Source organism: Phoca vitulina, unplaced genomic scaffold (genome assembly GCF_004348235.1).
Source record: "Phoca vitulina isolate PV1807 unplaced genomic scaffold, GSC_HSeal_1.0 scaffold100, whole genome shotgun sequence".
NCBI lineage: Eukaryota > Metazoa > Chordata > Mammalia > Carnivora > Phocidae > Phoca > Phoca vitulina.
Genome location: NW_022589803.1, coordinates 1,760,993 through 1,785,967, shown reverse-complemented (window position 1 = coordinate 1,785,967; position 24,975 = coordinate 1,760,993). Strand labels below are relative to the sequence as shown.

Sequence of the window (24,975 nt, the reverse complement as noted above, 5' to 3'; positions counted from 1 at the left end):
GGGCCTAGGGGAGGCCCCAGCAGGGGAGCACTGGCTGCCTGTCCTCCTGGGTGCCTCATTGCCCGGGCTGTCCCTGGTGCTCAGGCCTCTCTCATCTTGGTCACCAGGTGGCTTCACCCATATGTCCTGAGGCCCTTTCCAGGGCCCAGTACGAAGTACAGTGGTGATGCAGCAGCTTCTAGGCCACAGAGGCCTCAAGGGGTGGGGGGGGGGGGGCATTCCCTGGGTGTCCCTCCAGGCACCTGGTTCCACTCCACCCTGTCATCCTCGTCCTGCGGATGCAGGAGGTCGGAGGGCCCTGCCCAAGGTCACGCTGCAAGTAAACAACAGGACCAGCACTTGAGCATAGGCCCCAGAGCCAGCTGCGTCCCCTGTGTGTGTCTCCGACAGCAACGTCGCACACCGCACACAAGTGAGGGGGAAGGACAGCCAGAAAACTCCACCTCAGTCCCCCAGGGGCCACGCAGCCCCTGATGAGTGTGGGGCAAGGATCTCTCAGAGTGGCCTCCCGGAAGAGCTGGGCCTCGCAGGGCCCTCAGTAGTAGCTAGAACTAAGAGGAAAGGAGCGGAGAGGCAGACAGGAGGGGCCCTGCCTGCCCCCAGAAACCCCAGAGGCCAGTTCCTGCAGTGACAAAGCAAAGCATTTCTGTCCTGTTTCTCAGGCCCTACCCTAAAGGAGACGAGAGGAAGAAGGCATGCCTGTCAGCTCTGTCTGAAGTGAAAGTGCAGCCGGGTGAGCAGGCCCCAGTCGGCTGATGAGCTGGGCTTCTTCCTGCGGGCGGGTAGGGCGGGCATGGGGCCCAGGGAAGGTGGCCAGCCCACGTCAGCCTGGGCCCTGGGGCACCCGGTGTCCCTCTCCACACTCTGCCCCTAGTGAGCTGGGAGCCACTTCTCACCTGACACTCTTCATCTTCCTTGCTGCCTTCTATTTCTAAAAGCCCAGACACTGTCCTTGGCAGCTGTTACTCTAGAAGGTTCCTGAACTCCAGTGGAACAGGAGCAACGCAGGCTGCACAGACAGTGGGCATGAGTGGGGGTGTCACAGGTGTGCCGGGCTGAGGGTGCCTGTCCCCCAGAGGGGAAGTTGCTCCCTGGTGCCTACCAGCTGTTGCCATGTGGGAATTTGAGCCCAGTGCAGCCAGCTCTGTGCTTTCTCAGGCTGGAAGTCCAGACTTCACAGGTCTCCATTTTTAACCATGGGTACAGGCTTGTTTTTTCAAAACCCTGGCCGTCCTGTGCAAACATTCACACCGGCTGTCCTTGGTTTAGACCTTTCCTTGACTTGTGTTGAGCCCCCTAACCTGCCCAGTGCAAACAGCAGCTCAGCTTCTCAGAGAAGGCTTGACATCCACATGGGGTCTCAGTTTCCCTGGTCCACGAGCCCCCAGGCCCCCACAGCCCATGCCACCGGGTCTTGTCCTGGAGGCACTGGGGAGCAGTAGATTGCACTCCTGAGAGAGCGGCTGGAGCCAGCCAGGGAAGGAGGATGTGAGCAGGGAGGGGGGGCATGATCCTTCTGCCCTCCTTCCCCTGGCAACAAAGCCCCACCTGACCACACAGCAAGGCCTCACATTGCTCCCCCGAAGACCCAGCCCATCCTGTCTCAGGGCCCCTCCTGGAAGCCCACTCCCCAGTGGGGATCTCTTGCACTTCCCAGGGCACATGCGTGCGCACGCACACACACACACACACACACTCACGGTGGGGGTTGGGGGGTGGACTGCCAGCTCCTTGACCAGGAATGGGCTTTCTCTTGTCCTCCCCACTTAATGTGTGTGCTGAGAAAAGGGAGTAAGAGTCAGTGGGGTGAATCCAAGAACTGAGGGGTTCAGGGTGCACAGAGGCAGGGTAGGAAGCTCCCGTGTGTGCCCTATGAGAGCAGGCAGCCCCGCACCCCACATTGAGTGGCCAGTGGGGCTCCGAGGAGCAGCGTGCTAGGTCTGTGAAGCTGAGGGTTGGTGCGTTCTCCTGGAGAAGTGTCTCCTGGGAGGTGGCAGCTCTTTTGTTAGATATCAGGAAGGACCCAGGGAAAGACCACAGATCAGGGAGGACAGACCCTTAACGGCCACAGAATAAGATGTTATTGGTGCCCCAGAGGAAGACCTAGAAGCCCCGTCTGGGGGGAGAGGGAGGTCACACTTGGGCTCCCTGTGACTTGCACTCTGTCCCTGCACAGGCTGCTACCTGCCCAGCAACCCTGAGGCCATCGTACTGGACATCGACTACAAGTCCGGGACGCCCATGCAGAGGTAAGAGGTGGCCTGCCATCTGGCAGCTCCCTTACACCCAGTTCTCCTTTGCCCCAGCACCCATGCCATGTTCCTTCTGTTGTCTTTCAGTGCTGCTAAAGCCCCGTATCTGGCTAAATTTAAGGTGAAACGATGTGGAGTTAGTGAACTTGAAAAAGAAGGTCAGTGAAGAATCTCTGACACAGTTTGGGATCTAAGCATTTTCCCTGGATGATGCCAGTTTCCTTGGGCGTGTTTAGTTTATGACCAGCTCCCTGTGAAAGGTGATGTCCCTCCGCTCTCAGTCTGAGCCCCAGTTTAGGAATGGCATGGAGCTGGTGTAGTGACAGAGCCCTGGAGGCCGGCCCCAGGTCAGCCATCAAGTGCAGGAGACACCTTCCTGAGGCTGATTGGCCCAGGGCTTCAGGGGCTGCCGTGCAAGCGACACAGAGATGTATTCCCCCACGGTTCTGGAGGCCTGAAGTGCGACTCAGGGTGTCGGCATGGCTGTGCTCTTTCTGAAGGGTTCTGGGGGAGAATCTGTTCCATGTCTTTCTCCCAGCTTCCGGTGCTCGCCGGCAAGGCTTGGCAATCCTTGGCAATCCTCTGCGTCACTCCCACCTCTGCCTCTGCCCTCACAAGGCTTTCTCCCTGTGTGCTCTGATAAGGGCCCACTCTAATTCTCATGAACTTGACTGTATGGGCAAAGATCCTATTTCAAATAAAGTCAATTCTGTGGTTTTGAGTGGGCATGAATTTTGGGGGGACACTAGTCAACCCAAGTAGAGGGGGTGTGGCCCCCCTGTCAGTATGGGGACATGCCTTCCATGGCCTTCCCTGCACTCTGGCCCCCAAGTCCTCCCTGGCACCCTAGGGTGTAGACACACACACTCCTGCCCCCCCCAGCTCCCAGTGCTGGTCCCGGGCACCCCTGGGCCCCCACTTCCAGTGAAAAGGGGGCTCTAGCTTCAGTTCCATTTAAGCCTAAACATTCTTTGGAAGAGACCCCAGGCCCTGTGGCTCCACCCACTGACCCCGGGTGTCTCCTGAGCCTCTTTGGCCTCCTTGGGGCTTTGCAGAGACAATCCCCAAGGTTCCTAGGGTTCTGGGCCTGTGAGCAGGGCTTGCCCCGGCCCCCACAGAGGGCCTCTCCCGGCCTCCAGGCAAATAGGCTGCCTCTCTGCCCCGTATGCAGGTCTGCGGTGCCGCTCGGACTCCGAGGACGAGTGTGGCACACAGGAGGCTGACAGCCAAAAGATCTCGTGGCAGGCAGCCATCTTCAAAGTGGGAGACGACTGCCGGCAGGTAGCGAGCGGCCGGGCCTGCCCTCCCCGAGGCACCTCATGCGCGGAACCAGAGCTTGGCTTCCCACTTGGGTGGAGGTGCCACAGAGGAAATCGGGGCTTTCTGCCTAACCCAGGGACCTCTCCAGCGGCTCCCACCCACTGTCCATCCCCTGCCACCCAGAGGGAGCTGCCCCGGGAGGCAGGTGTCCCTGACTCGCATCCCCCACTGGACAGCATGGCCTCGGTTCAGCCCAGTGCTGGATGGTCCTGAGCCCGGCCCAGCATGGTGTGCAGTGAGGCCAGACACTCCAGGCCCCTGCTCGGCCATCGCCTCCTTCCCTACCCCCTCCTCACTGGCGGGGCTGCTGGGGGTCGGCTGGACGAGAGCACAGGAGGCGGCCAGCTGACCAGCCCATGCCCCCTGGTCTCCAGGACATGCTGGCTCTGCAGATTATTGACCTTTTCAAGAACATCTTCCAGCTGGTTGGCCTGGACCTCTTTGTCTTCCCCTACCGTGTGGTGGCCACCGCCCCCGGGGTGAGTTCCCTGTGCGGGAGCCCCGGGTGAGTTCCCCATGCCTCAGGCCGAGAGGAGCCCCGCCTGCAGGCCTCGGCATCTGGCCCTTCCTCCCCAGTGTGGAGTGATTGAGTGCATCCCCGACTGTACCTCTCGGGACCAGCTGGGCCGCCAGACAGACTTCGGCATGTACGACTACTTCACGCGCCAGTACGGGGACGAGTCAACCCTGGCCTTCCAGCAGGTGAGCGACAGGGCGGCCCCCAGACCCGAGACGGCTTGCACGCGCCATCCCGCCCGCCCCCGGCACTGCCTGTGGGCCAGCACCCTGCTTCCCTCTTGCCCTGCTTTTCTGAGTCTTCTCACGTTTGGGGGTAAAACCAGGGTACCCCACAACCTTCCTTGGGATTCAGAGGATCCTTGAGATGGACTCCCCAGGAGAAAGCAAGTTTGTGGGTGTGGGAGGAAAGGGTTGCTGCCCCTGCACCCCCAGATGCAGTCACTTGTCCTTTCTGTTTCCAAGATCTGGCTTGCTGATTTGGTCTCTGCCTTCAAGGCTGGGAACGAGAGCCCAGAGAACATCCCCAAGCCTCGGAGTCCCAGGCAGGGAGGCAGAACTCCCGCCAGGCCCCGGGAGGTGCACAGGGGCCATCCGTGAGCACCCGGGCTCTTTCCACGCAGGCGCGCTACAACTTTATCCGGAGCATGGCTGCCTACAGCCTCCTGCTGTTCCTGCTGCAGATCAAGGACAGGCACAACGGGAACATCATGTTGGACAAGAAGGGCCACATCATCCACATCGGTCAGCCGGGCCCCAGCGCCGCCCTCTTCCTTTCCCTTCACCCCCTAGAGCCTGGGGCAGGATAGCAGTCCCCACCCCACAGAAGAGCCAGGCATGCTGGGGTCACCCAGCCAGGAAGGGCCCGGGTCAGGTTTGAGTTCAGCTTTGGGGCCCAAGCTATTGGGCTTGCGGGGCTGGGGGGGGCAAGTAGCAGCAGGACCGCAGGGCATGGTCACCCAGCCCCGGGGCCAGCCTCATTTCTGCTCCAGCCTGGCTCCCCACCTCCACTTCCTCTTTTCTCTCCTGGCTGCTTGCCACCACCCGCCCCTGCCATCCCCAGGAAAACACGGCCTGTGGCCAACTCATGGAGTGTGGGACCCAGTGGCTCCAAGCCCTGGCTGAAGCACGCCCACATCTTGCCCTGGAACTTGGTCCTATCAAGAATGGCTTTGGGGGTTTTGCAGACTTTGGCTTCATGTTCGAGAGCTCACCGGGCGGCAACCTTGGCTGGGAACCAGACATCAAGCTGACCGATGAGATGGTGATGATCATGGGGGGCAAGATGGAGGCCACGCCCTTCAAGTGGTTCATGGAGATGTGTGTCCGTGGCTACCTGGCTGTGCGGTGAGCCCCAGGGAAGGGCCAGTGGGGGTACCAAGACCATGGGGAGGAAGGTGGGCAGGCTGGCACCGGTCCTGGTTGCCACTTAATCCCACAAGGCCAGCCTCCAGAGGTCCCATGGGACCTTCTCAGGCCCCTTTGTGGACGGAGGGGCTGCAGTTCAGAGAGAGCAAGGCAGGTGCTAGAGGCTGCCTGCTGGCCTGGGGAGCCCGGGCCTTGCCTTCCTGTCTCCGCTCTGCCCACCTGCTCTGGGTGTCAGTGTCCCGCCATGTTCTGTAGTCTCCTGTGTGTGGCCTTGCCTGCCAGCACCTTGGGCTCCCCACTCTGAGCACCCCATTCACCCCTTCACCCAAGCCTGAGCATCCGCCATCCCCCAGGCTGCATGCTGAAGACTTACTTTCCTGGCTTCAGAGTGTCACATGGCCAAAGCCACACAATAGTGTTGTGGCACCTGAACTCCAACCCCGAGTTTGTTGGAGCCTGTGTCACACCCCCTTGGAGGGTCAGGCTGTGTTCGCAGTGCCCACCTGCACTTCCTCAGCCAGCCACAGAAACCGTGGCTGGAGGCCTGGGGTGGGCGGACCAAGGCACGTCGCTCAGCCGGGCCCAGGGTGTGTGAGCAGCCCCAGCCCGGCCGCCGCAGGGGCTGCCCTGGTGAGCCGCAGAGGTGCGGGGAGGTGGGCAGCTGTCCGGTGGGGGCTGCGCTGCAGGACGGCGGGCAAGGCCAGCCTGCTCAGGCCAGCCTCCTTTCCCTTCCTTCCCCGCAGGCCCTACATGGATGCAGTCGTCTCTCTGGTCACTCTCATGTTGGACACGGGCCTGCCCTGCTTCCGTGGCCAGACAATCAAGCTTTTGAAGTAGGTCCTGGGCACACGCACAGGCCATTTGGGGGACAGTTGTCCCCTCCGGGTGAGAGCCTCCTGAGTGCTGGTGAATGCGATCATTATCAAGGCCACATGCTCTCCTGGGAACCCCAGAGCAGACAGGGTTCCTGGGTGAGACCCTGTCACCACACTGGGGCTGCAGACATCCCAGGGGTCCCTTCATTTCTCAAGGATGCAGGGCCAGCCCCTGCCTCCAGGTCTGAGGCTGCAGTGGCTTAGCCCCGGGTTGGTCCTCCCCCAGCCCTGGGGCCACGCAGCCCAGGAGGTGCTGGGGAAGGGGACAGGCCCTCCAGGGCCAGCTGGGGACAGTGTCCCTGCCCCTTACAACTGTTCCCAAGAGGGAGCATTCCCTGGGCCGACCCTCATGAACAAATTCCCACAAATGCTAAGTGGTCTGTTAGCAAGACCACACCCCCACAGGGAGGGCATCCTCGAGGGTGCGGGGACCGCAGTGGCAGCCCTGACGTGGCCCTTGCCCCCAGGCACAGGTTCAGCCCCAACATGACTGAGAGAGAGGCTGCGAATTTCATCATGAAGGTCATTCAGAGCTGCTTCCTCAGCAACAGGTGAGCCCCCTGCCACACACCAGTGTTCTCTGGGCACCTGCACACGGCCACCACGCCCAGGCTAAGTGATGGGGACGCTGCTATCCCAGGGGACTCTGTCCCACAGGTCCTGAAGGGAGTCCTCGCAGAGTGACGGGCTACTGGGTTAGAGGGGCCAGGGATGTGCTGAGGGGAACGCCCAACAGAAGCCTCAAGGCACGTTCCCCACATGGGGCCCAGGCTGTGAGGCCAAGCGAGCTGCGGGTGCAGAGGGCATGGGGCGGCGGGGGGGGGGGGGGGGGGGGGACACGCTGAGCACAGCCCAGCAGGCTGGGTGAGGAGCAGAAAGAGCTCTGGGTGGCCTGGGCCCCACCCCTGCTTCCCCACATCTTCCTCAGGCGGGGCAGGGCGGGACCAGGCCAGTCGGCCATTATGACAGGGGAGCCGTGAGAAGAGGTGGGGTCTGGTTCTGAAGGCAGAGCCCGGGCTGAGCACCTGGGTGGAAGTGGAGCTGAGCTTACCCACCCTGATCCCCTGCAGACATGGAATCTGGGAGGAACCCTGAGAGCCACCCAGGGTGGACCTGATGGGAGCAGAGAAACAGAAAGTAGCTCAAGGGCAAGCATGGAAACCCAGCAAGAGGGGTTTAGAGGGCAGGACAAGGGAGGTCTCTTCTGATTGTTTTGTTGGCAGAGTAAGGCTTGTGCTGGGAGGTGTGACGGGGGAGGAAGACAGGGTCTCATTCATGTGCCACATGCCAGGTGAGGGGCCAGAGTGGCACCTGAAATGGGGACAGCTCCTATCGATGGATTCCCAGGCCCAGGGCCTAGGCCTAGGACAGAGGGCAGGCATTTGGCTGAGGAGGCCCGGCAGGAGACAGAGCAGAATGGGGCTCACATAGCCGTGGTCACTGGTGGGGGAAGGCGTGTGCCCTGGAAGAAGGGCTGGCAGGCAGGCCACAGGGCCTGCCTGCTTACATTTGCATCTTCAGGGAGGGGAAAAGGGACACCTGCTAAGTGCAGCTTTCCAGGCAGTCGTGAAGGACTCAGGGGTAAAGGGCCCCAGAACCAGACGGTCTTCTACAGCCTCCCTCCACTCTCCTTCCAGGAGCCGGACCTATGACATGATCCAGTACTATCAGAACGACATCCCCTACTGAGGGTGCGGCCGGACCAGCGGTTACGGCCACCATCCCCCACAAGCCGTCCCGCAATCGTGGAGCCGAGCAAGCACATCCCTACCCCGGCTGCCGCATGTGGTCAAAGGGGGTAAGCTGCCGGTAGCCCCATCATTCCATCCATTGGAGTTATTTTTATAGGATAAATAGGACAAAAGTACACCATGCCGAGCCTGGCAATCCACTCCTTCCTGGCGTGACCCACAAGTGACATGTGAGGCTGAAATGACAATCATCTGAGGACACTCTCTCTGCATGGGTGTGAATACTTCATTTGCACTGGACACATTCCCAACACATTCCCTACCTGTCTTATTGCATAGGTACATGAAGTATTTTCTTGTGTATAAAAAATTATATTCAATTTAAGATTTAACCAATGTGAACAAAATAAAACAACAAAAGTGTGGAGTCCAGGTGTACATTCAGCCGAGGGGTGATTCCTGGATGTGCTGGGAAGGGAGCACGGCAGTATAGGGACAAGGGGGGCTCAGTGCAGCCAGCCAGGAAGCCTCTGGGGGGGCCAGGGGCACCGCGAATAACACTGCTCTGTTGCAGCTCTCGTAGGGGCCCCCTGACTTTCCCACCCACGTCTCTCTGTCTCTTGTCAGCACAGTGGGGCTCCCTGTCCTGCCTCTGCTCTGAGACTCCGAAACCTTCATGCAGCCATCTGCCCCCACCCCCTAGGGTCTCTAGGACTTTCAGCAGACAGGAGGTAAAGACCCCAAACTAAAAAGGAAGATGACACAGAGCAACTAGAAATAAGTCACTAAAGTTAAAAATGCAAAGAGCAGTTACCGATCAACGAGAGAACAAAATTACCAAAAATGAAGAGAAAAGGGAAGTTGAAGGAGAAACTCCAGTCAGCTTCTAGTGAGATTCCGGAAGTGATGAGAAACACAAACACTCAGCTTCAGGAAGCACAGTTGAGTCCTGAGCAGTATAAATAAGAATATAAAAAAGAAGCCAAGGGGCACTGGGGTGGCTCAGTCGGTTGAGCGTCCAATTCTTGGTTTTGGCTCAGGTCGTGATCTCAGGGTCCTGGGATCAAGCCCCACATCCGGCTCTGCACTCAGTGGGGAGTCGGCTTGAGGATTCTCTCTCTTCTCCCGCTGCCCCTCCCCCTGCTCATGCTCTGTCTCTCTAAAATAAATAAATCTTAAAAAAAAAAAAGCCAATATGTAAGTTAAAAAATCCAAAAGAAGGCAGGAAAGGAAGAGGAAGAAATAACAGATGGGACAGAGTAATCCTGTGACAGCCTACTTCAATCTAGTTGCATCTTTAATTATGTTACATATCAGCGGACTAACCACTGCAGTTAAATGCAGGATGGCAACGTGGATGAAGGACAAAGAACCAAGGAGATGCTGACGAAGAGGCACTTTGAATCTAAAGCCATAACCCTAAGGTGAAGAACACAGAGAAAAAAGGATTTACTGCCTGCAATTGTGTTGAGTTTATGAAGCAAAATTTGACAGAATTCAAACAATTCCACGGTTAGAGTTGGAAATTTTAACAGCCCTCTCTCCAGAGTTGATAGAACAACTGGAAAGAAAGTGAAAGCAGGAGACCTGAACATCCAGCCACCTGCCTGACCTGACAGCCATGTATAAACCCCACTCTGGCCACTGCAGCAGCACTCCGCCATCCCCCCCCCCCCCCGCCCCCGGTCATCCCCTCCTCCACCATCCCCCCCCATCCCCTCTGCCGCCACAGGCTGGCTGGCTGCTGGGCCTCAAGGCAAGTCTCAGCATCACGTGTGTTCTCTGATTCCATGGAATTGAATTAGCGATCAGTAACGATAAAGCTATCTGGAAGAACCCTAAATATTTAGAAATTAAAAGAATAGAACTAAAATGCAAAGTACATGGAAGATCTGAGGCAATGACCAGAGTCAACATGCTTAAGGCAGTGGCTGGGGCAGATGGTAGAGATAGCCAAGTTCAAGGAGAAAAGATACCAGAGGGGCGCCTGGCTGGCTCAGCCGGTAGAGCATGCGGCTCTTGATCTTGGGAGTTGTGAGTTCCAGCCCCACTTTGGGCCTAGAGCTTCCTTAAGAAAAAAAAAAAAAAGATACCAGAAAATAGGGTATAACTTGGAGAAAGATCAAAAAGAATATAAGGGTGGGGAGAGCATAGAGAAGGCAGGATAAACACATTATAAAATGGTAGAAATATATTCAAACATAACAGAAATGTTTTCAAACCACAATCCTTGAAAAGACTTACCAAATCGGTGTTAAAAAAGGAAGTCAGTCAAATGCTACATACAAGATTCCGGCAATATGGCAAATAGTATATCTTGAAAAATTAGAAATGCTGTTTATAATACTGGCAAGAAAATCTAAATCCATGAGCTAATAAGAAAATAAGGGCTCTTTAGAGACTAAAGACAAAATGAAATTTCAAAAAAGAACAATAACGTTCCTGTTTTGATGACACTGGTGACAAAAGACCAACCCAAGAGCCCGCCTCTGAGGAGTTCATTAGAGAAGCTTGGTCTACACTCAGGATCCGGTGTACTAGAAATAAAGCCATCCCCAAAGAACAAAGTGTGCACGTGCCTGCCGTCACGGCCTCTGCTCGGCATTGTGCTGGAGGCCCTCGCGGCCCCGTCAAGGAGTAAAAGGAAACAGTTTTAGAATCTGGAAAGGAAAAAACAAAACTCAGAAATGGCATTTGTGTACATGAAAATCCAAATAATCCATAAATACGGTCTCTAGTCAAGGCGATAGGATACAGGTTCATATACGAAAGTCAAGTCGTGTGTATGTGTACAACACGTACCTCACAATGACAGACTAAAACAGTATCATTTACAGTTGGATCCTAAAACACCAAATATCAAGAAATCTGATGAGCGATTCCTAAGAAATATTGAAAACTACAAATGTTGAGAGAAGATCTAAACAAACAGTAACATATTCATGGATTGGAAGACTCAACATCATCCAGATGTTTGTTCTCCCCAAACTGATCTGTAGTTTCACTATAAATGCCAATCGAAATCCTGGAAAGTTCTGTGGTGGAAATTGGCATGTCTAAAATTTATAGAGAATGGGCGCCTGCCTGGGTGGCTCTGCCGGTTAAGCATCTGCCTTGGGCTCAGGTCATGATCTCAGGGTCCTGGGATCAAGCCCCACATCAGGCTCCCAGGGAGCCTGCTTCTCCCTCTCCTCCCCGCTCCTGCTTTCTCTATCTCATCTTTCTCTCTCAAATAAAGTCTTTAAAAAAAATTAATGGGGGAATACAAAGGTCAAAATATAGCTATTTTGATTTTAAAGACCAACAAGCCTAGATATCAAGACATCCTTAAGCTACACAAGTTAAGACAATGTGGCTTACGATGGAAGAGAAGTCCAGGAACAGACCCATACATAGAGACACTGCAGGGCAGCAGGGGGAAGGATGGTCTTTTCAATAATGGTGTTGCGTCAGCTGGATACCACTATAGAAAAACAAATACAGGGGCGCCTGGGTGGCTCAGCCATTGAGCGTCTGCCTTTGGCTCAGGTCATGATCCCAGGATCCTGGGATCGAGCCCCGCATCAGGCTCCCTGCTCAGCAGGAGGCCTGCTTCTCCCTCTCCCACTCCCCCTGCTTGTGTTACCTCTCTCGCTGTCTCTCCTCTGTCAAATAAATAAAATCTTAAAAAAAACACACACACAAATATAATCACTGCCCAGCTCACATCAGACATAAAAATTCCAGGTGGACTGTAGAGCTGTATGTTCAAGGTAAACTTTAAAGACTTTTAGGAGAGGGGTACCTGGGTGGCTCAGTCGGTTAAGCATCTGACTTCAGCTCAGGTCATGATCTTAGGGTCCTGGGATCGAGCCCCATGTTGGGCTCTGCGCTCAGCAGGGAGCCTGCTTCTCCCTCTGCCCCTCCCCCCGCTTGTGTGCGCGCCCTCTCTCTCCAATAAAATCTTAAAAAAAAAAAAAAAAGAACTTTAGGAGAAGATACCGAAGAGAATGGCTTGATGACCTCGGGACACAAAAAGATTTAGAGTCAAAAACACTAATCGTAAAAGAAAAATTAATTTCAACTATATGAAAAGGCATGACAGGGGCTCCTGGCTGGCTCAGTCAGTAAAGCATGTGACTCTTGATCTTGGGGTCATGAGTTCGAGCCCCACATTGTGTGTAGAGATTACCTAAAATGAATAAATAAGCTTTAAAAAAAATATGTATTGCGGGGCACCTGGGTGGTTGAGTCAGTTAAGCGTCTGCCTTCAGCTCCGGTATGACCCCAGGGGCCTGGGATCGAGCCCCACACCAGGCTCCCTGCTCAGCGGAGAGTTTGCTTCTCCCTTTCTCTCTCCCTCTGCCTCTCCCCCTGCTCATGCTCTCTCTCTCTCAAATAAATAAAATCTTAATAAAGGAAATATGTATTGGGGCACCTGGGTGGCTCAGTCAGTTAAGCATCCGACTCTTGATCTCAGCTCAGGTCTTGATCTCAGGGTCATGAGTTCAAGCCCCACGTCGGGCTCCATGCTAGGCATGGCACCTACTTAAAATTGTGTGTGTGTGTGTGTGTGTGTGTGTGTGAAAGCCTGGGAAGGTATTTGCAATCAGTTAAGACACAACTGACTAGAACAATGGACAAAAACCTGAAGAGGCATTGCACAAAACAGATTATCTTGAGCCAACGAATAAAAGGTGTTCAATTTCAGTCATCATGAAAATGCAAATTAAAGCCACATGTGATACCTACTCACCCACCTGCATGTCTGAAATATACAAAGACACTCAGAAGCTGCTGATGGATGTGTAAACTGGTACAACACTTTGGAAAACTGAAGTGTCCACTAAACCTGAGCATCTCATACTCCATGCTCCAGTAATTCCACTCCTAGATAGGTACCCAACAGAGGTACAAAATCTGTGCACCAAAAGACACAAATAGGAATGTTGTGAGGCACACCATTCATAACAACAAAAAACTGTAAATGAGCAAAATGCCCTTCAACAAGAGATAAATAACTATGGTTATTCATGTGATAGACTAAAATGCAATAGAAATAAATGAACATGGCGCAGGCAGTATGGACTACTCTTACAATGTTTAGCAAAAGAATCCAGACACAAAAAGATACATACTGCATTTTTTTTTAAGATTTTATTTGTCAGAGAGCACAAGCAGGGGGAGCAGCAGGCAGAGGGAGAGGGAGAAGCAGACTCCCCGCGGAGCAAAGAGCCCCACGCGGGGCTCGATCCCAGGACCCTGAGATCATGATCCGAGCTGAAGGCAGGTGCCCAACCAACTGAGCCACCCAGGCGTCCCCATACTGCATTTTTTGATTTGAAGTTTAAGAACAGGCATAATTATTTGATGGTATCCAAAGTCAGGACAGTAGTTACGTTTGAAGGAGGGAGCAACCAGGGAGGCAGGAGGGAAAATGAAGGCACTGGTCGCATTCTGTTTCTTATTCTACAGAGGCGTTCCCTTTGGGGAAATTCACTGATGATTCATACACTTCTCTGTGTTAACAACAAAAATTATTAGGGGTAATTTTTCTTTTCATCATAAAGCCAAGATGGATCTAAACATTTAAGGAAGAAAAATGCCAATGTTACACACTTTCTCAGAAAATAGAGAACACTCCCCAAATCATTTTTATGAGGGTAGCATAGCCCTAAGACTAGGACATGCCAAGAAAATATAATCATAGGTGGTGCCGGGGTGGCTCAGTCGTTAAGCGTCTGCCTTCGGCTCAGGTCATGATCCCAGGGTCCTGGGATTGAGCCCCGCCTCGGGCTCCCTGCTCTGCGGGAAGCCTGCTTCTCCCTCTCCCACTCCCCCTGCTTGTGTTCCCTCTCTCGCTGTGTCTCTCTATGTCAAATAAATAAAATCTTTAAAAAAAAAGAAAATATAATCATAGCACAGTATCTCTCTCATAAACATCCAGCTTCTTAAGAACGCCTTTCCTGGGGCACCTGGGTGGCTCAGTCGTTAAGCGTCTGCCTTCGGCTCAGGTCATGATCCCAGAGTCCTGGGATCGAGCCCCACATCAGGCTCCCTGCTCCGCAGGAAGCCTGCTTCTCCCTCTCCCACTCCCCCTGCTTGTGTTCCCTCTCTGGCTGTCTTTCTCTCTGTCAAATAAATAAAACCTTTAAAAAAAAAAAAAAAGAACGCCTTTCCTGGGGCACCTGGGTGGCTCAGTCAGTTGGGTGGTTGCCTTCCGCTCGGGTCATAATCTTGGGGTCCTGAGATCTAGCCCCGCGTCAGGCTCCCTGCTCAGTGGGGAGCCTGCTTCTCCCACTCCCCCTGCTTGTGTTGTGTTCCCTCTCTCGCTGTCTCTCTGTCAGATAAATAAAATCTTTTTAAAAAATTAAAAAAAAAACATCTAGACCATTTTTAATAGCATCCAAAAACATAAAATACCTAGGGATAAAAGTAAAGATGTGTGAGACTTCTACACTAAAAAAATACAAATCATTGCTGAAATAAATAAAAACCGGACATTGGCATCATGTTTGAGGACTGGAAGACTAAATTCCCTGCAAAATAGTCTCTAAATTCACTATATTCACATTCCCAGTTGACAAGCCAAGTCTAAAACTTCTACAGAAGTGCAAACCATCTGCACATCATAAACCATGGTAAGTCTGAACTAGACTAGAGGTTGAAAGGTGAACTAAGAAACCATGCAAGGGGCACCTGGCTGGCTAGGTCAGAAGAGCATGCAACTCTTGATCTCAGGGTCGTGAGTTTGAGCCCCACATTGGGTGTAGAGATTACTTTAAAAAATAATAATGAAATTATGCAAACGTTAGAAGACAACGTAGGTGAGATTCCTCAACAACCTAGAAGTGAGAACTTTCCTACCAAAATCCAGAATCAATAGAGGAAAGTAAATTGTTACAAAACAATGTATGGATAGCAAAAGAACACCATGAACAAAGTGCAAGACAAACAGTAAATATTTACAAAAGATCTCAAAATGCCAACTGAGGGAGAATAAAACCCTACAATCCTGTTATTTTTCAGATAAGCAAATGATATTTACAGAAATAGAAAGGCAACTGGCCCTGAAATATAAAAATATCCTTAACCCTGATCATAAGATAAATGCAAATGAAAACTACACTGAAGTGCCATTTCTCACCCATCAGACTGACCCCAGTGTGACAATATGCACCATGGCTGAGGCTGTGGGGAAAGGGGCCGTCGTATCCAGTGACGGTGGGAATGGAAAACAGTCCAAGCGGAAGGAGGAGCTGGGCAGTATCCAGCGCTATCATGTGTGAGATCACCCTTTGACCACAAACCCTTTTAGGAATCGATCTCAAATACTGGCGAAATACAAAGGTGTTTGCAGAAGCCTCCTCATTGAGATACTGCTTGGGTTTTGTTTTGTTTTTATTTTAAAGATTTTATTTTTTAACTAATCTTTACACCCAATATGGAGCTCAAACTTAAAACCCCAAGATCAAGAGTCACATGCTCTACCGACTGAGCCAGCCAGGAACCCCAAGACACTGTTTGTAATAACAAAGCATGGGAATCCACCAGCATCACTGCCGTTGAGTAAAGGACACAACTCATCTGACATTCTCAGAGCCAGGTGCTGAAAGGGGAGCCAAGAGAAATCCATGTGGTGCCCTGTGTTCATCTAAGAAAGGGAAGAGGTCGTGACTGTATGGATCACTTAGTTAAGGGGGAAAAAAGAAGAGTCCATTAAAAAAACCTAATGTTTCTTCTAAGGGAGTGCGGGCAACAGGGTAGAGGGCACAGGGATAAAAGCTAGACACCCCTAAGATGTCTTATTTCACAGACTCAATTTTGTAGTTACAGATTATAAAAAATAAGATAAATTTAAATAAAAACTTGGAAGAAACTAAGTAAGATAATGCAATGCCTGGGGCACCTGGGTGACTCAGTTGAGCATCTGACTTGGTTTCGGCTCAGGCCACGATCTCAGGGTCCTGAGACCGAGCCCCGCAGCAGGGCTCCTCAAGCAGTGCACAGCTCGCTTGAGAGTCTCTCCCTCTCCTTCTGCCTCTCCCTGCCCCTCCCCCAGCTCATGCTCTTTCTCTCTCTAAAATAAAAATAAAATCTAAAAGAAAAACAAGATAATGCAATCCCTAAAAATTGAAAGCAAAAAAAAAAAAAAAAAAAATCACACTCCTGAAGATGGCTATTATATTTAAATTTTTTTAAAAAACAAAACAGGCAGGGCGCCTGGGTGGCTCAGTCATTAAGCGTCTGCCTTCGGCTCAGGTCATGATCCCAGGGCCCTGGGATCGAGCCCCACGTCGGGCTCCCTGCTCGGCGGGGAGCCTGCTTCTCCCTCTCCCTCTGCTGCTGCTCCCCTACTTGTGCTCTCTGTCAAATAAATAAATAAAATCTTTAAAAAAAAAAAAAAACAGGGGCGCCTGGGTGACTCAGGTTAAGCATCTGACTCTTGGCTTCAGCTAGGTGGTTGGATCGAGCCCTCCCCCCCCTTCACTCAGCGTGGAGTCGGCTTCAGATTCTCTCTTCCTCTCCCTCCTGCTCTCTCTCTCTCAAATAAATAAATAAATAAATAAAATCTTTTAAAAATGAATAAATAAAAATAGATGGTGAGGATGTGGAGAAATTAGAGCCCTTTTGCACTGCCATGGAGATGTAAAATGTGGAACACAGTATAGCGCTTTGTCCTCAAAACATCAAACACAGAAGTACCAATGATCCAGCAGTTCCAAGTCTGTGTATTTACCCAAAAGAAGTGAAGGTAGGGACTCAAACAAATATTTATACACCAATGTTCATAGAAGCATTATTCACCACAGCCAAAAGGTGGAAATAACCCAAATGCCCATCTATGCATGAATCAATAAAATGGTTAGCAACAAAATGTTATAATGAATGTATAAACAAAATACACCAATCAAAGGTATTTAATGGGGGCGCCTGGGTGGCTCAGTCGGTTAAGCGTCTGCCTTCGGCTCAGGTCATGATCCCAGAGTCCTGGGATCGAGCCCCGCCAATGGGCTCCCTGCTCCACGGGAAGCCTGCTTCTCCCTCTCCCACTCCCGCTGCTTGTGTTCCCTCTCTCGCTGTGTCTACTCTGTCAAATAAAATCTTAAAAAAATAAAAAATCTAAAAAAAACTAAATAAAAATAAAAGTATTTAACGTATGAGAATATTACGACTCCTAGACAAGAATGGTTTTTGTTTTTTTTTTTTAGGACACAGCACACGATTCCTAAATTTGATGAAATATATACACAGGATTACATAAACAAATTTAACCCCAAAAGGACTAAAAAAAAAAGTACCTACACATCAATAAGAAAACGATTGTTTGGAGACCACAGCAAAAACCTGTGGTGGGGGGGAGGGTCGGTGGGTGTGGATGTGTGTGCACGCGCGCCCGCAAAAAGGACATAACACAGAACAATTTCACTACCAAAAAACGTAAAGAATAAAAGTAGGACAGTATTTGTATTAGACAAAAAAACTCAAGGTTCATCATTTCCACCAAGCAGAACACTTCACCTAAATAAAAAGCCGATTCCCCACGAAGACCGCCGTGGTGAGCGCGCACGGCCAGCAAAGCTGGCACGCCCCGCAAGGGGACCACAGGAGAGGAATGCCCAGACCGGCGCCCCGAGCAACCCGCCCCGAGAAAACCAAAGGATGCTGCGGTCTCAACCCCCACGCAGCCAGGCCAGGGGAACCACGGACCTCCACGGAGAAGGCCTGCCCCACCTGCTCCTCTGCCCGCCAGGCTCACTAGCACAGAAAAAGCAAATTTAGCAGAAAGCTACTGGCCAACTTCCAAGTTGGCTCTGGTGCGGCAGCAGGGACTGTAGGAAAGGGGCTCCTAGGAGGGCTCCCGGGAAACCCTTGGTGCGAGCCACCCCCCACCCCCCCACCAAGGCGCGGGTGCCGGACGAGGGCGCGCCCTGCTCAGGCCCGAGTCACGGGCTCCGCCACCGGGTGCCCGGGGCAGCCTCTCCAAATCCAAGAACCGTCCGGAAAGCCCTGCACCCGCTGAGCCCGAGGTGCCAGGACCGCTGGGCCAAGGGACACATGACCCACCCCCGAGAGTCCCCCCTCGGCCTCCACCCAGGCGCCCAGAAACCACACGGGAGACAGAGGTGCAGGCGGCCGCGGCCGCGGCCGGCGTGATGCGCGTTAGGCGGGCAGCAGGCCGCGCGCGCGCAGCTCGAGCAGCGGGGACAGCGTGTAGCGCAGGCGGCGGAAGGCGGCGTCCGAGACAAAGTGCGGGAGTCGCCGGCGGAGGGCGGAGGGGTTCACGAGCGTCAGGTAGAGCAGCGGCAGCGCCACGACGCCGAGCGGGAGCAAGAACAGTGTCTGCAGCGCGCCCAGCGCCCACAGCCTGCGGACCCAAGGACCGACAGACAGGCGGCGGGGAGGTGGCGGGTAAGTCGTGGGATGGACCCGAGCCCAGCGCGCCCGCCGCCTGCCACCATGCTCACCTGATGCCCGCCCTGCCAGTGCCGGTGAAAAGCCGCCTCTCCTGCGGAGGAAGGGAGCGGCGTCTAGCTCGGCTCCGGGGCGGGGGCGCCACGAGTTCCGGGTCCCTCATGGAGGGGGCGGGAGTCGTAAAGGACCAGAACCCCGCCACCCCACCCCGAGTGCGGGGCCCGGGGGTCGCGGGTCCGTCGGGGGGGCGGGCCTTCGAGGGGAGGCGGGGCCCCGGGGGCGCGGGTGCCCGGGGGCGGGGCGGGTCCCGACTCCAGCCCGCCCGCCCAGCCCCGGCCCGCGCTCACACAGTCGGCCTTGGCCACCTCCTCCATGAGCGAGCCCGCGCAGTCCTGCACACGGCGAGGCTGAGAGTCGCACCTGCCGGGAAGGGCATCGAGGTGGGCGACCTAACTCGGCCCCACTGTCGTCCCACCTTACCCCACAGTCCTGGCCCCCTTACAGCTCCGGGCCGCCCCGCGAGGCGTCCAGCGCAGCCGCCGCCTCCGTCACCTTTCCCTGCAGCTCCTGGAGGAAGTGGGAGTGAGGCCTCAGGACGGGGGTAGGAGACCCCGGGGGCGGCGGGGGTGGGGGGGCGCAGCTCGCGGGTTGGAGGGGAGTCGGACGTGAGCGGCTCTCGGGGCGGAGGGGGCGGTACCTGCAGGACTCCGCTCTGCTCCTGAAAGCTGGCCCAGGCCTCCTCCGTCCGCTGCGCGCCCTGGGATGAGGGGAGCCCCGATGAGACTCGAGGTAGCACACCCCTCTCCATCCTCCCGCACCTGCCCAGTCTCCACCCACACCCGAAGCCGACCTTCTCCCTCAGGCCTCGGTTCTGTCCTCACCTGCCGCAGGCTCTCCGCCTGCTTGGCGTGCTTGGCCTCCACCAGCTCCAGTTGTTTCTTCCGACGGATCCAAGGAATGTCAGGAGTCCAGGACGCCCGGTCCCCACCCACGCCTCCGCTCTGCCCACCCCCGCCCCTCAGGGAGCCTCCGCGCCCCCAGGTTGTCATGGCCCCGCCCGCGCCGCCGCTCCGGCCTTGGGAGTCCCACCCAAACACCTGCAACGCCATCAGTTGGGTCCCGAGTTGCTGCTCGGCGCGCTGCTGACTCAGTTGTTCCCCTCCGTAGTAGAAGAGCTAGGGATGGGTTTTGTGAGGGTGGGGTTTGCGGGGCTTCGAGGGGCGGGGAATGTCCTGGGAGGCGGGGACAGGGCGAAAACGGGGGCGAGGACGACAGTGGGACTTCCTAGGGGAAGCTAGAGACCGGGGCCGTCTCCTTAATGTACCTGACTCGACAGCTCTTCCCACTGCTCCTGCAGCTGCCGGTTGTGTTGCTCCTGCGGAGAGGGTCGAGGGGGTCTGTCTGGGCTTCTCGGAGACCCCAGCCTCGCGGCGGGCGGTACCCCATCCAGGGCTCTGCTCCGGTCCTCCCCGCCGGCCCCGCCCCCATCCAGGGCCCCGCCCCCACCAAGTCCTGCTGGTGCTGCTCCGCCGCTTCCAGCAGCCCGCGCGCTCGCTCCGCGCGCTCCCGCGCCGCCTCGCGCGCCTCCCCGCGCAGGCTCCGCGCCACCTGGCTTCGCTTCCGCTGCAGGCTGCAGAGGGGAAACTGAGGCGGTGCCACTGCGGGAGGCGGCAGGTGCTCAGGCTCCCGCGGCCCCCGGAAAAGGCCAGCTGCGATGGGGCCGAGGAAGCCCGCGCCGAGGGGCCGCACCCTCCCCTTCGTGGGTGCCCCGAGTAGATCGTCCAGGTCCCGCCGGCCTAGAGCGGAGGTTCGGGCCCGGCGGGGAGGAGTAACCCACCGGCCGGCCGGCGGCTCTGCCCAGGCCCGGGTGCCGCCGCCGTGGGACTGACCCTCGTGCGCCCGCCTCGCCCCCATCCAGCCGCCCTTCCCGCGCACCTGCGCTCGCGCTCGCGCAGGTCCTGCAGGCGCCCGGTGAGGCTCTCGCTCTCGGCCTCGAGCCCGCGCACCAGCTCCTCCAGCTCCTGCTTCCGCAGTCGGCCGTCGCGGTTGTCCTTCTGCAGCTGCAGGAGCAGCTCCTGCGTCTCGGCCATGGCTCCAGGGGCTCGGTCCCGCCGCCGCTGCCCGCCTCGGGGATCCGGCCGGCGGCCGGCGTCACAATGGGCGACAGGGGGCGCCCGAGCGCCGGCCCCGAGCCGTGGCGGACGCGAGTCGGGCCGCGCACTTCGTCCCTCACACAAAAAATGTTATGCAGGAGCCAAAATCAGATCAGTAAAAGGTTAATAAAATACTAATACCTAGGGCGCCTGGGTGGCTCAGTTGGTTAAGCGACTGCCTTCGGCTCAGGTCATGATCCTGGAGTCCTTGGATCGAGTCCCGCATCGGGCTCCCTGCTCGGCAGGGAGTCTGCTTCTCCCTCTGACCCTCCCCCCTCTCATGTACTCGCTCTCTCTCATTCTCTCTCTCTCAAATAAATAAATAAATAAAATCTTTTAAAAAATAAAATAAAATAAATAAAATAAAATAAAATACTAATACCTAATGCAGAAAAATGGAGGCATGATTGGTTCCCCGGTATTGAAGATGGCACTTGCAAACTATACATGAGCGTAGACATCAGTCAAAACTCACTGGATGGAACACTTAAGATCTATGCATTTTATCGTATGTAATTATATCTCACTTAAAAATCCACTTGGGGGGCGCCTGGATGGCTCAGTCGGTGAAGCGTGTGTCTTCAGCTCGGGTCGTGATCTCGGGGTCCTGGGATCGCGCCCCAAATTGCGCTCCCTACTCAGTGGGGAGTCTGCTTCTCCCTCCCTCTGCTCCTCCCCCGCACTTGTGTTCAATCTCTCTCTCTCTGTGAAATAAATAAATAAACTTAAAAAAAAAATCCACTTGGAACAAAAAGACACCATGGACAAATGTTACAAATGGGTGACAGAATAGGAAAAAACCTTTGCAATCTTTGTAATCTGATGATTAGTAACTAGACTATATGGGAAATCCAGGGGCCATCATGAGAAAGACCAAACATCAAAGGGCAAAGGGTCTGATGGGGCATTGCTCAGTGGGGAGACCGTGAATGCCCAGGAGGAGTCTGAAGAGACAGTCTGCATTTTCCGTCAACTAGAGCAGCAAACAGGAAGGCGATTGGTTGGCATCAAATATAAGCAATGATGTGAGTGAACAGGAATCCTTGTGCCCTGCTACCAGCACCACCTTTGGGTCATTTGGGGGAGCCGCTGGGGATGAACAGTGACTGGGTATGGCGGCCCTCCATGATCCACAATTTCAGAGGAACTTTCTTACACGTTTGCAAAGCCTTGGGAGCAGCCTAAGTGCCACCAATGTGTAATTAAAGACTGAAATGTGATATAGGAGACAATTTATAAAGGAATCCAATAGAGCACTTAAAATGAGCTAGGATCTACAAAAATCAAGATGAAGAGACCTGAAAATAATGCTGATGGTGAAAAATAGCAAGTAGAATGAGATGTGCCCATGGTAGTATTTACCGAAACTAAGTACGCAGGGGTGAGTCCCAGGGGGTGGGGAAGATGAGAAGGGGGTTGGGGGTGGGAGGAGGGGGCTGTGCAGGGACCTGGGTTGAGGATGAGGGCCATGCATGCTATACCACAGTGGGACAGTTGAGAGTGACCAGGAGGCAACACCTTTGCAGACATCAAGGGGAGCTGGGCTGCTTCTCACTAATTCTGAGAAATGTAAGCAAGACTGAAGTCATTTTGAGTTACTTACATGGTAGATTAAAAATGGCCACAGCTTCCCTGCAGGCCTGCCACCGGGAAGTAGAGCCCGTTTCCCTGGGCCGTGAATCTTAGAGAGAGTGGCCATGGATTCAGGCACCACAGTGGGCACTGAATAGGGAGAAATGGGGGCACTGGGGAGAGCCTGGGACAAATCGCAGGGCCACGCAGGGGTGAGGCACCAGCTGGGACAGCTGTGGGCGCCTCTCGTTGGCTATCTGGCACGGAAGCCTTTCCCGGGCTGGGGGCTTTCACAAACCGTCAGGGGCAGCGCAGCAGGCTCGGGCCCTGCTGCCATCCCGCCCAGCGCTCTGGCCCTCACGTGAACAGCCTCCCCTACACCCCTTGCTCCCAGCAGCTGGCCACCATGGCCGCTCCGCCTGCTCAGCAGGAAGGCTCCCTGGGGCCCGGTGGAAGCCTGGTTTGAGCCCATGAGGGGCTGGGGGTGGGGGCATAAAACCCTCCGACACTGGAATGAGAGAGGAGGCGTCTGTCCCCTCTAGCCAGAGCCCTGGCTCCCTCCCTCCCAGCTCTGTGACCCGCGACAAGGCTCCCAAGCCCCTGCGTCTCAGTTTCTTCACCTGTAAAGTGCGGCTATTACCGACTCTCCCTCAAAGGATTGAGGGGAGCCAATGAGTTCACACAGTTAAGCCTCTGGGCGCTGAGCCTGGCACCTCCCAGTCCTCCAGGTCATCAGCTGGCTCTCGGCACTAGGACTTCTGTCTCCACTTCCACACGTGCAGTCCCAGACGGTGGCCGTTGAGCAGCTAAAGGTGGCAAGTCCAAACCAAGATGCAGCGTGCGGTAAAACGGCATCTCCCTGGGGCGCCTGGCGGACTCAGTCTGCGGAGTGCACAGCTCTAGATCTCAGGGTCTGAGTCTGACCCTCATGTTGGGCGTGGAGCCTACTTAAAAGAAAAACAAACAAATGACAACAACAAAACACCCATGCATCTCATTAATAATTTGTACACTGATTACATATTGAAATATTTTTTTAAGATTTTATTTATTTGGGCGCCTGGGTGGCTCAGTCGTTAAGTGTCTGCCTTCGGCTCAGGTCATTGTCCCTGGGGTCCTGGGATCGAGCCCTGCGTCGCGCTCCCTGCTCAGTGGGGAGCCTGCTTCTCCCTCTGCCTCTGCCCCTCCCCCACTCATGTTCACTCTCTCTCAAATAAATAAATAAAAATCTTAAAAAAAAAAAAAGATTTGATTTATTTGACACAGAGAGAGAGCACAAGTAGGCAGAGGGAGAAGCAGGCGCCCCGCTGAACAGGGAGTCCAATGCAGGGCTCGATCCCCTGTCCCCACCCGTGTTCAGGAGGGAAGCGGGTAGCCAGCATCCAGCCAGGATGGGCCGGTGACAAGGGCTCACTCCCTGGGTTCCCTTTCTGCAGCAGCAGAGGAGGAGCTGATGAGTGACAGCCCCCCCCACCAGCCCTGCCCCTGCATCAGGACAGGAAAGTCTGGGGCGGGGGGGGGGAAGCCTGCCCGGCGCTATGCCTCTCAGGAAACCTGAGTCACTTCCCCTCAGCGACCTTGGGGAACCCTCCTGGCCTCAGTGCCCAAGTCCCGCAGGCCCGCGGGGTCCAATTCCTGCAAACTTCGCTCCCACCCCCGGGTCCCTGCAGGAAGCACCTGCCTTTCTTCCCCCTCAATCCATTTGGCCCATTTTTGTCCTTTCTTAAGACACAGGTTCAAATCCTCCCATCCGTGAGCCTTCCTCCTCCACCAGACTGGGTCAGGAGCCACCTCCTTGCAATGTCCACTTCCCAGGGGCCAATCAGGGCGACACTGGACAGGCTTGACCTACCCCACGGATGGTGACATAGAACAGGAAGGGGGCAGCCGCGTCTGCTGAACAAGCACCCTGCGCTGCCCTTGATTTTTCTTAATGTTTTGGTACTTTAGAAATTATAGTTGATTATAAATAATCTAGTATGTGTAGGCCCATTTTCTCCAACATTTATGAATTTATGAACATCTCCAAATATGAAACAGCTGAATCTTAAAGTGAACCCCCATGAAGCCAGCACCCGCATTCCACAGTTGGTTCCTCTTGCTTCCTGGCCCCCCCGCTCACCTTCCTGGGGACACTGCAGTGTCCACCTGGCTGGCCGCCAGCTTCCAGGCCTGCTGTGCCCTCCTCCCTAGGGCTGAATGCAGTTATTGCATATTTATGGTATGGTCTTGTGGGAACATCGATAGGATGCTAGGAGCTCAGTAAATGTCGACTAAGAAAGAACAATTAGAAAATCTGCACTTGTTGTGCAGACCCCCTTGTTTTATACTTAAAACTTTTATTTCTGTATTTATTTATTTTTAAGATTTTATTTATTTGACAGAGAGACACAGAGAGAGAGGGAACACAAGCAGGGGGAGTGGGAGAGGGAGAAGCAGGCTCCCCGCAGAGCAGGGAGCCCGATGCGGGGCTCGATCCCAGGACCCTGAGATCATGACCTGAGCTGAAGGCAGACGCTTAATGACTGAGCCACCCAGGCGCCCCTCAAACTTTTATTTTTTGCCCAATAATAGAAAAAGGATGTAGGTAACTATGATATATCAAATAATGAAGAGTTTCCATGGAAACAACTATTAAAAAAAAAAGGTGGTTTTAAGCAACACACAGACACTCTCAAAGGGAGGAGAACCGTCTACAAGCCACGGAGAGAGGCCTCAGGAGAAACCAGCCCTGTCGAGACGTGGCTTCAGACTTCAGCCCCGGGAACCATGAGAACTTCCGGTCAAGCTCCGGAGGGCGTGGGGCTTTGTTACGGCAGCCCGAGCACGCACG

At 54.5% G+C, this 24,975-nt stretch overlaps 2 protein-coding genes across 2 annotated transcripts in view; one reads left to right on the top strand and one right to left on the bottom strand.

The window, feature by feature from the left end:
- PI4KA (phosphatidylinositol 4-kinase alpha) overlaps positions 1–8,543 on the top strand; it is a 118,472-nt gene extending 109,929 nt beyond the window's left edge. The window contains exons 45-55 of the mRNA XM_032397543.1: positions 663–733; positions 2,177–2,249; positions 2,340–2,410; positions 3,424–3,533; positions 3,947–4,051; positions 4,149–4,274; positions 4,712–4,832; positions 5,276–5,435; positions 6,200–6,289; positions 6,799–6,882; positions 7,969–8,543. Of these exons, the coding sequence (XP_032253434.1) occupies positions 663–733; positions 2,177–2,249; positions 2,340–2,410; positions 3,424–3,533; positions 3,947–4,051; positions 4,149–4,274; positions 4,712–4,832; positions 5,276–5,435; positions 6,200–6,289; positions 6,799–6,882; positions 7,969–8,020 (1,063 nt within the window). The 3' untranslated portion in view covers positions 8,021–8,543. The remainder of the gene's footprint in view (positions 1–662; positions 734–2,176; positions 2,250–2,339; positions 2,411–3,423; positions 3,534–3,946; positions 4,052–4,148; positions 4,275–4,711; positions 4,833–5,275; positions 5,436–6,199; positions 6,290–6,798; positions 6,883–7,968) is intronic.
- An 8,628-nt stretch (positions 8,544–17,171) lies between these two features.
- Positions 17,172–20,542, bottom strand: TMEM191C (transmembrane protein 191C). Its single transcript, XM_032397619.1, has 10 exons — positions 20,353–20,542; positions 19,924–20,047; positions 19,742–19,792; positions 19,515–19,592; positions 19,299–19,355; positions 19,115–19,174; positions 18,920–18,984; positions 18,765–18,837; positions 18,471–18,511; positions 17,172–18,370 (listed from the first exon to the last, which is right to left on the bottom strand). Exons 1-10 carry the CDS (start codon positions 20,505–20,507, stop codon positions 18,166–18,168), a joined length of 909 nt encoding a protein of 302 aa, XP_032253510.1. The 5' UTR covers positions 20,508–20,542; the 3' UTR covers positions 17,172–18,165.
- Between the last annotated feature and the right edge of the window lie 4,433 nt (positions 20,543–24,975).

Bases quoted from the DNA above. Each gene is read 5' to 3' on its own strand.
- TMEM191C (XM_032397619.1), bottom strand. From the start codon at position 20,507: ATGGCCGAGACGCAGGAGCTGCTCCTGCAGCTGCAGAAGGACAACCGC. The intron at 20,048-20,352 runs GTGCGCGGGAAG...TCCCCTCTGCAG, and splicing joins CTGCGCGAGCGCGAGCGCAG to CCTGCAGCGGAAGCGAAGCC. The intron at 18,371-18,470 runs GTGAGCATGGTG...TTGGGTCCGCAG, and splicing joins ACTGGCAGGGCGGGCATCAG to GCTGTGGGCGCTGGGCGCGC.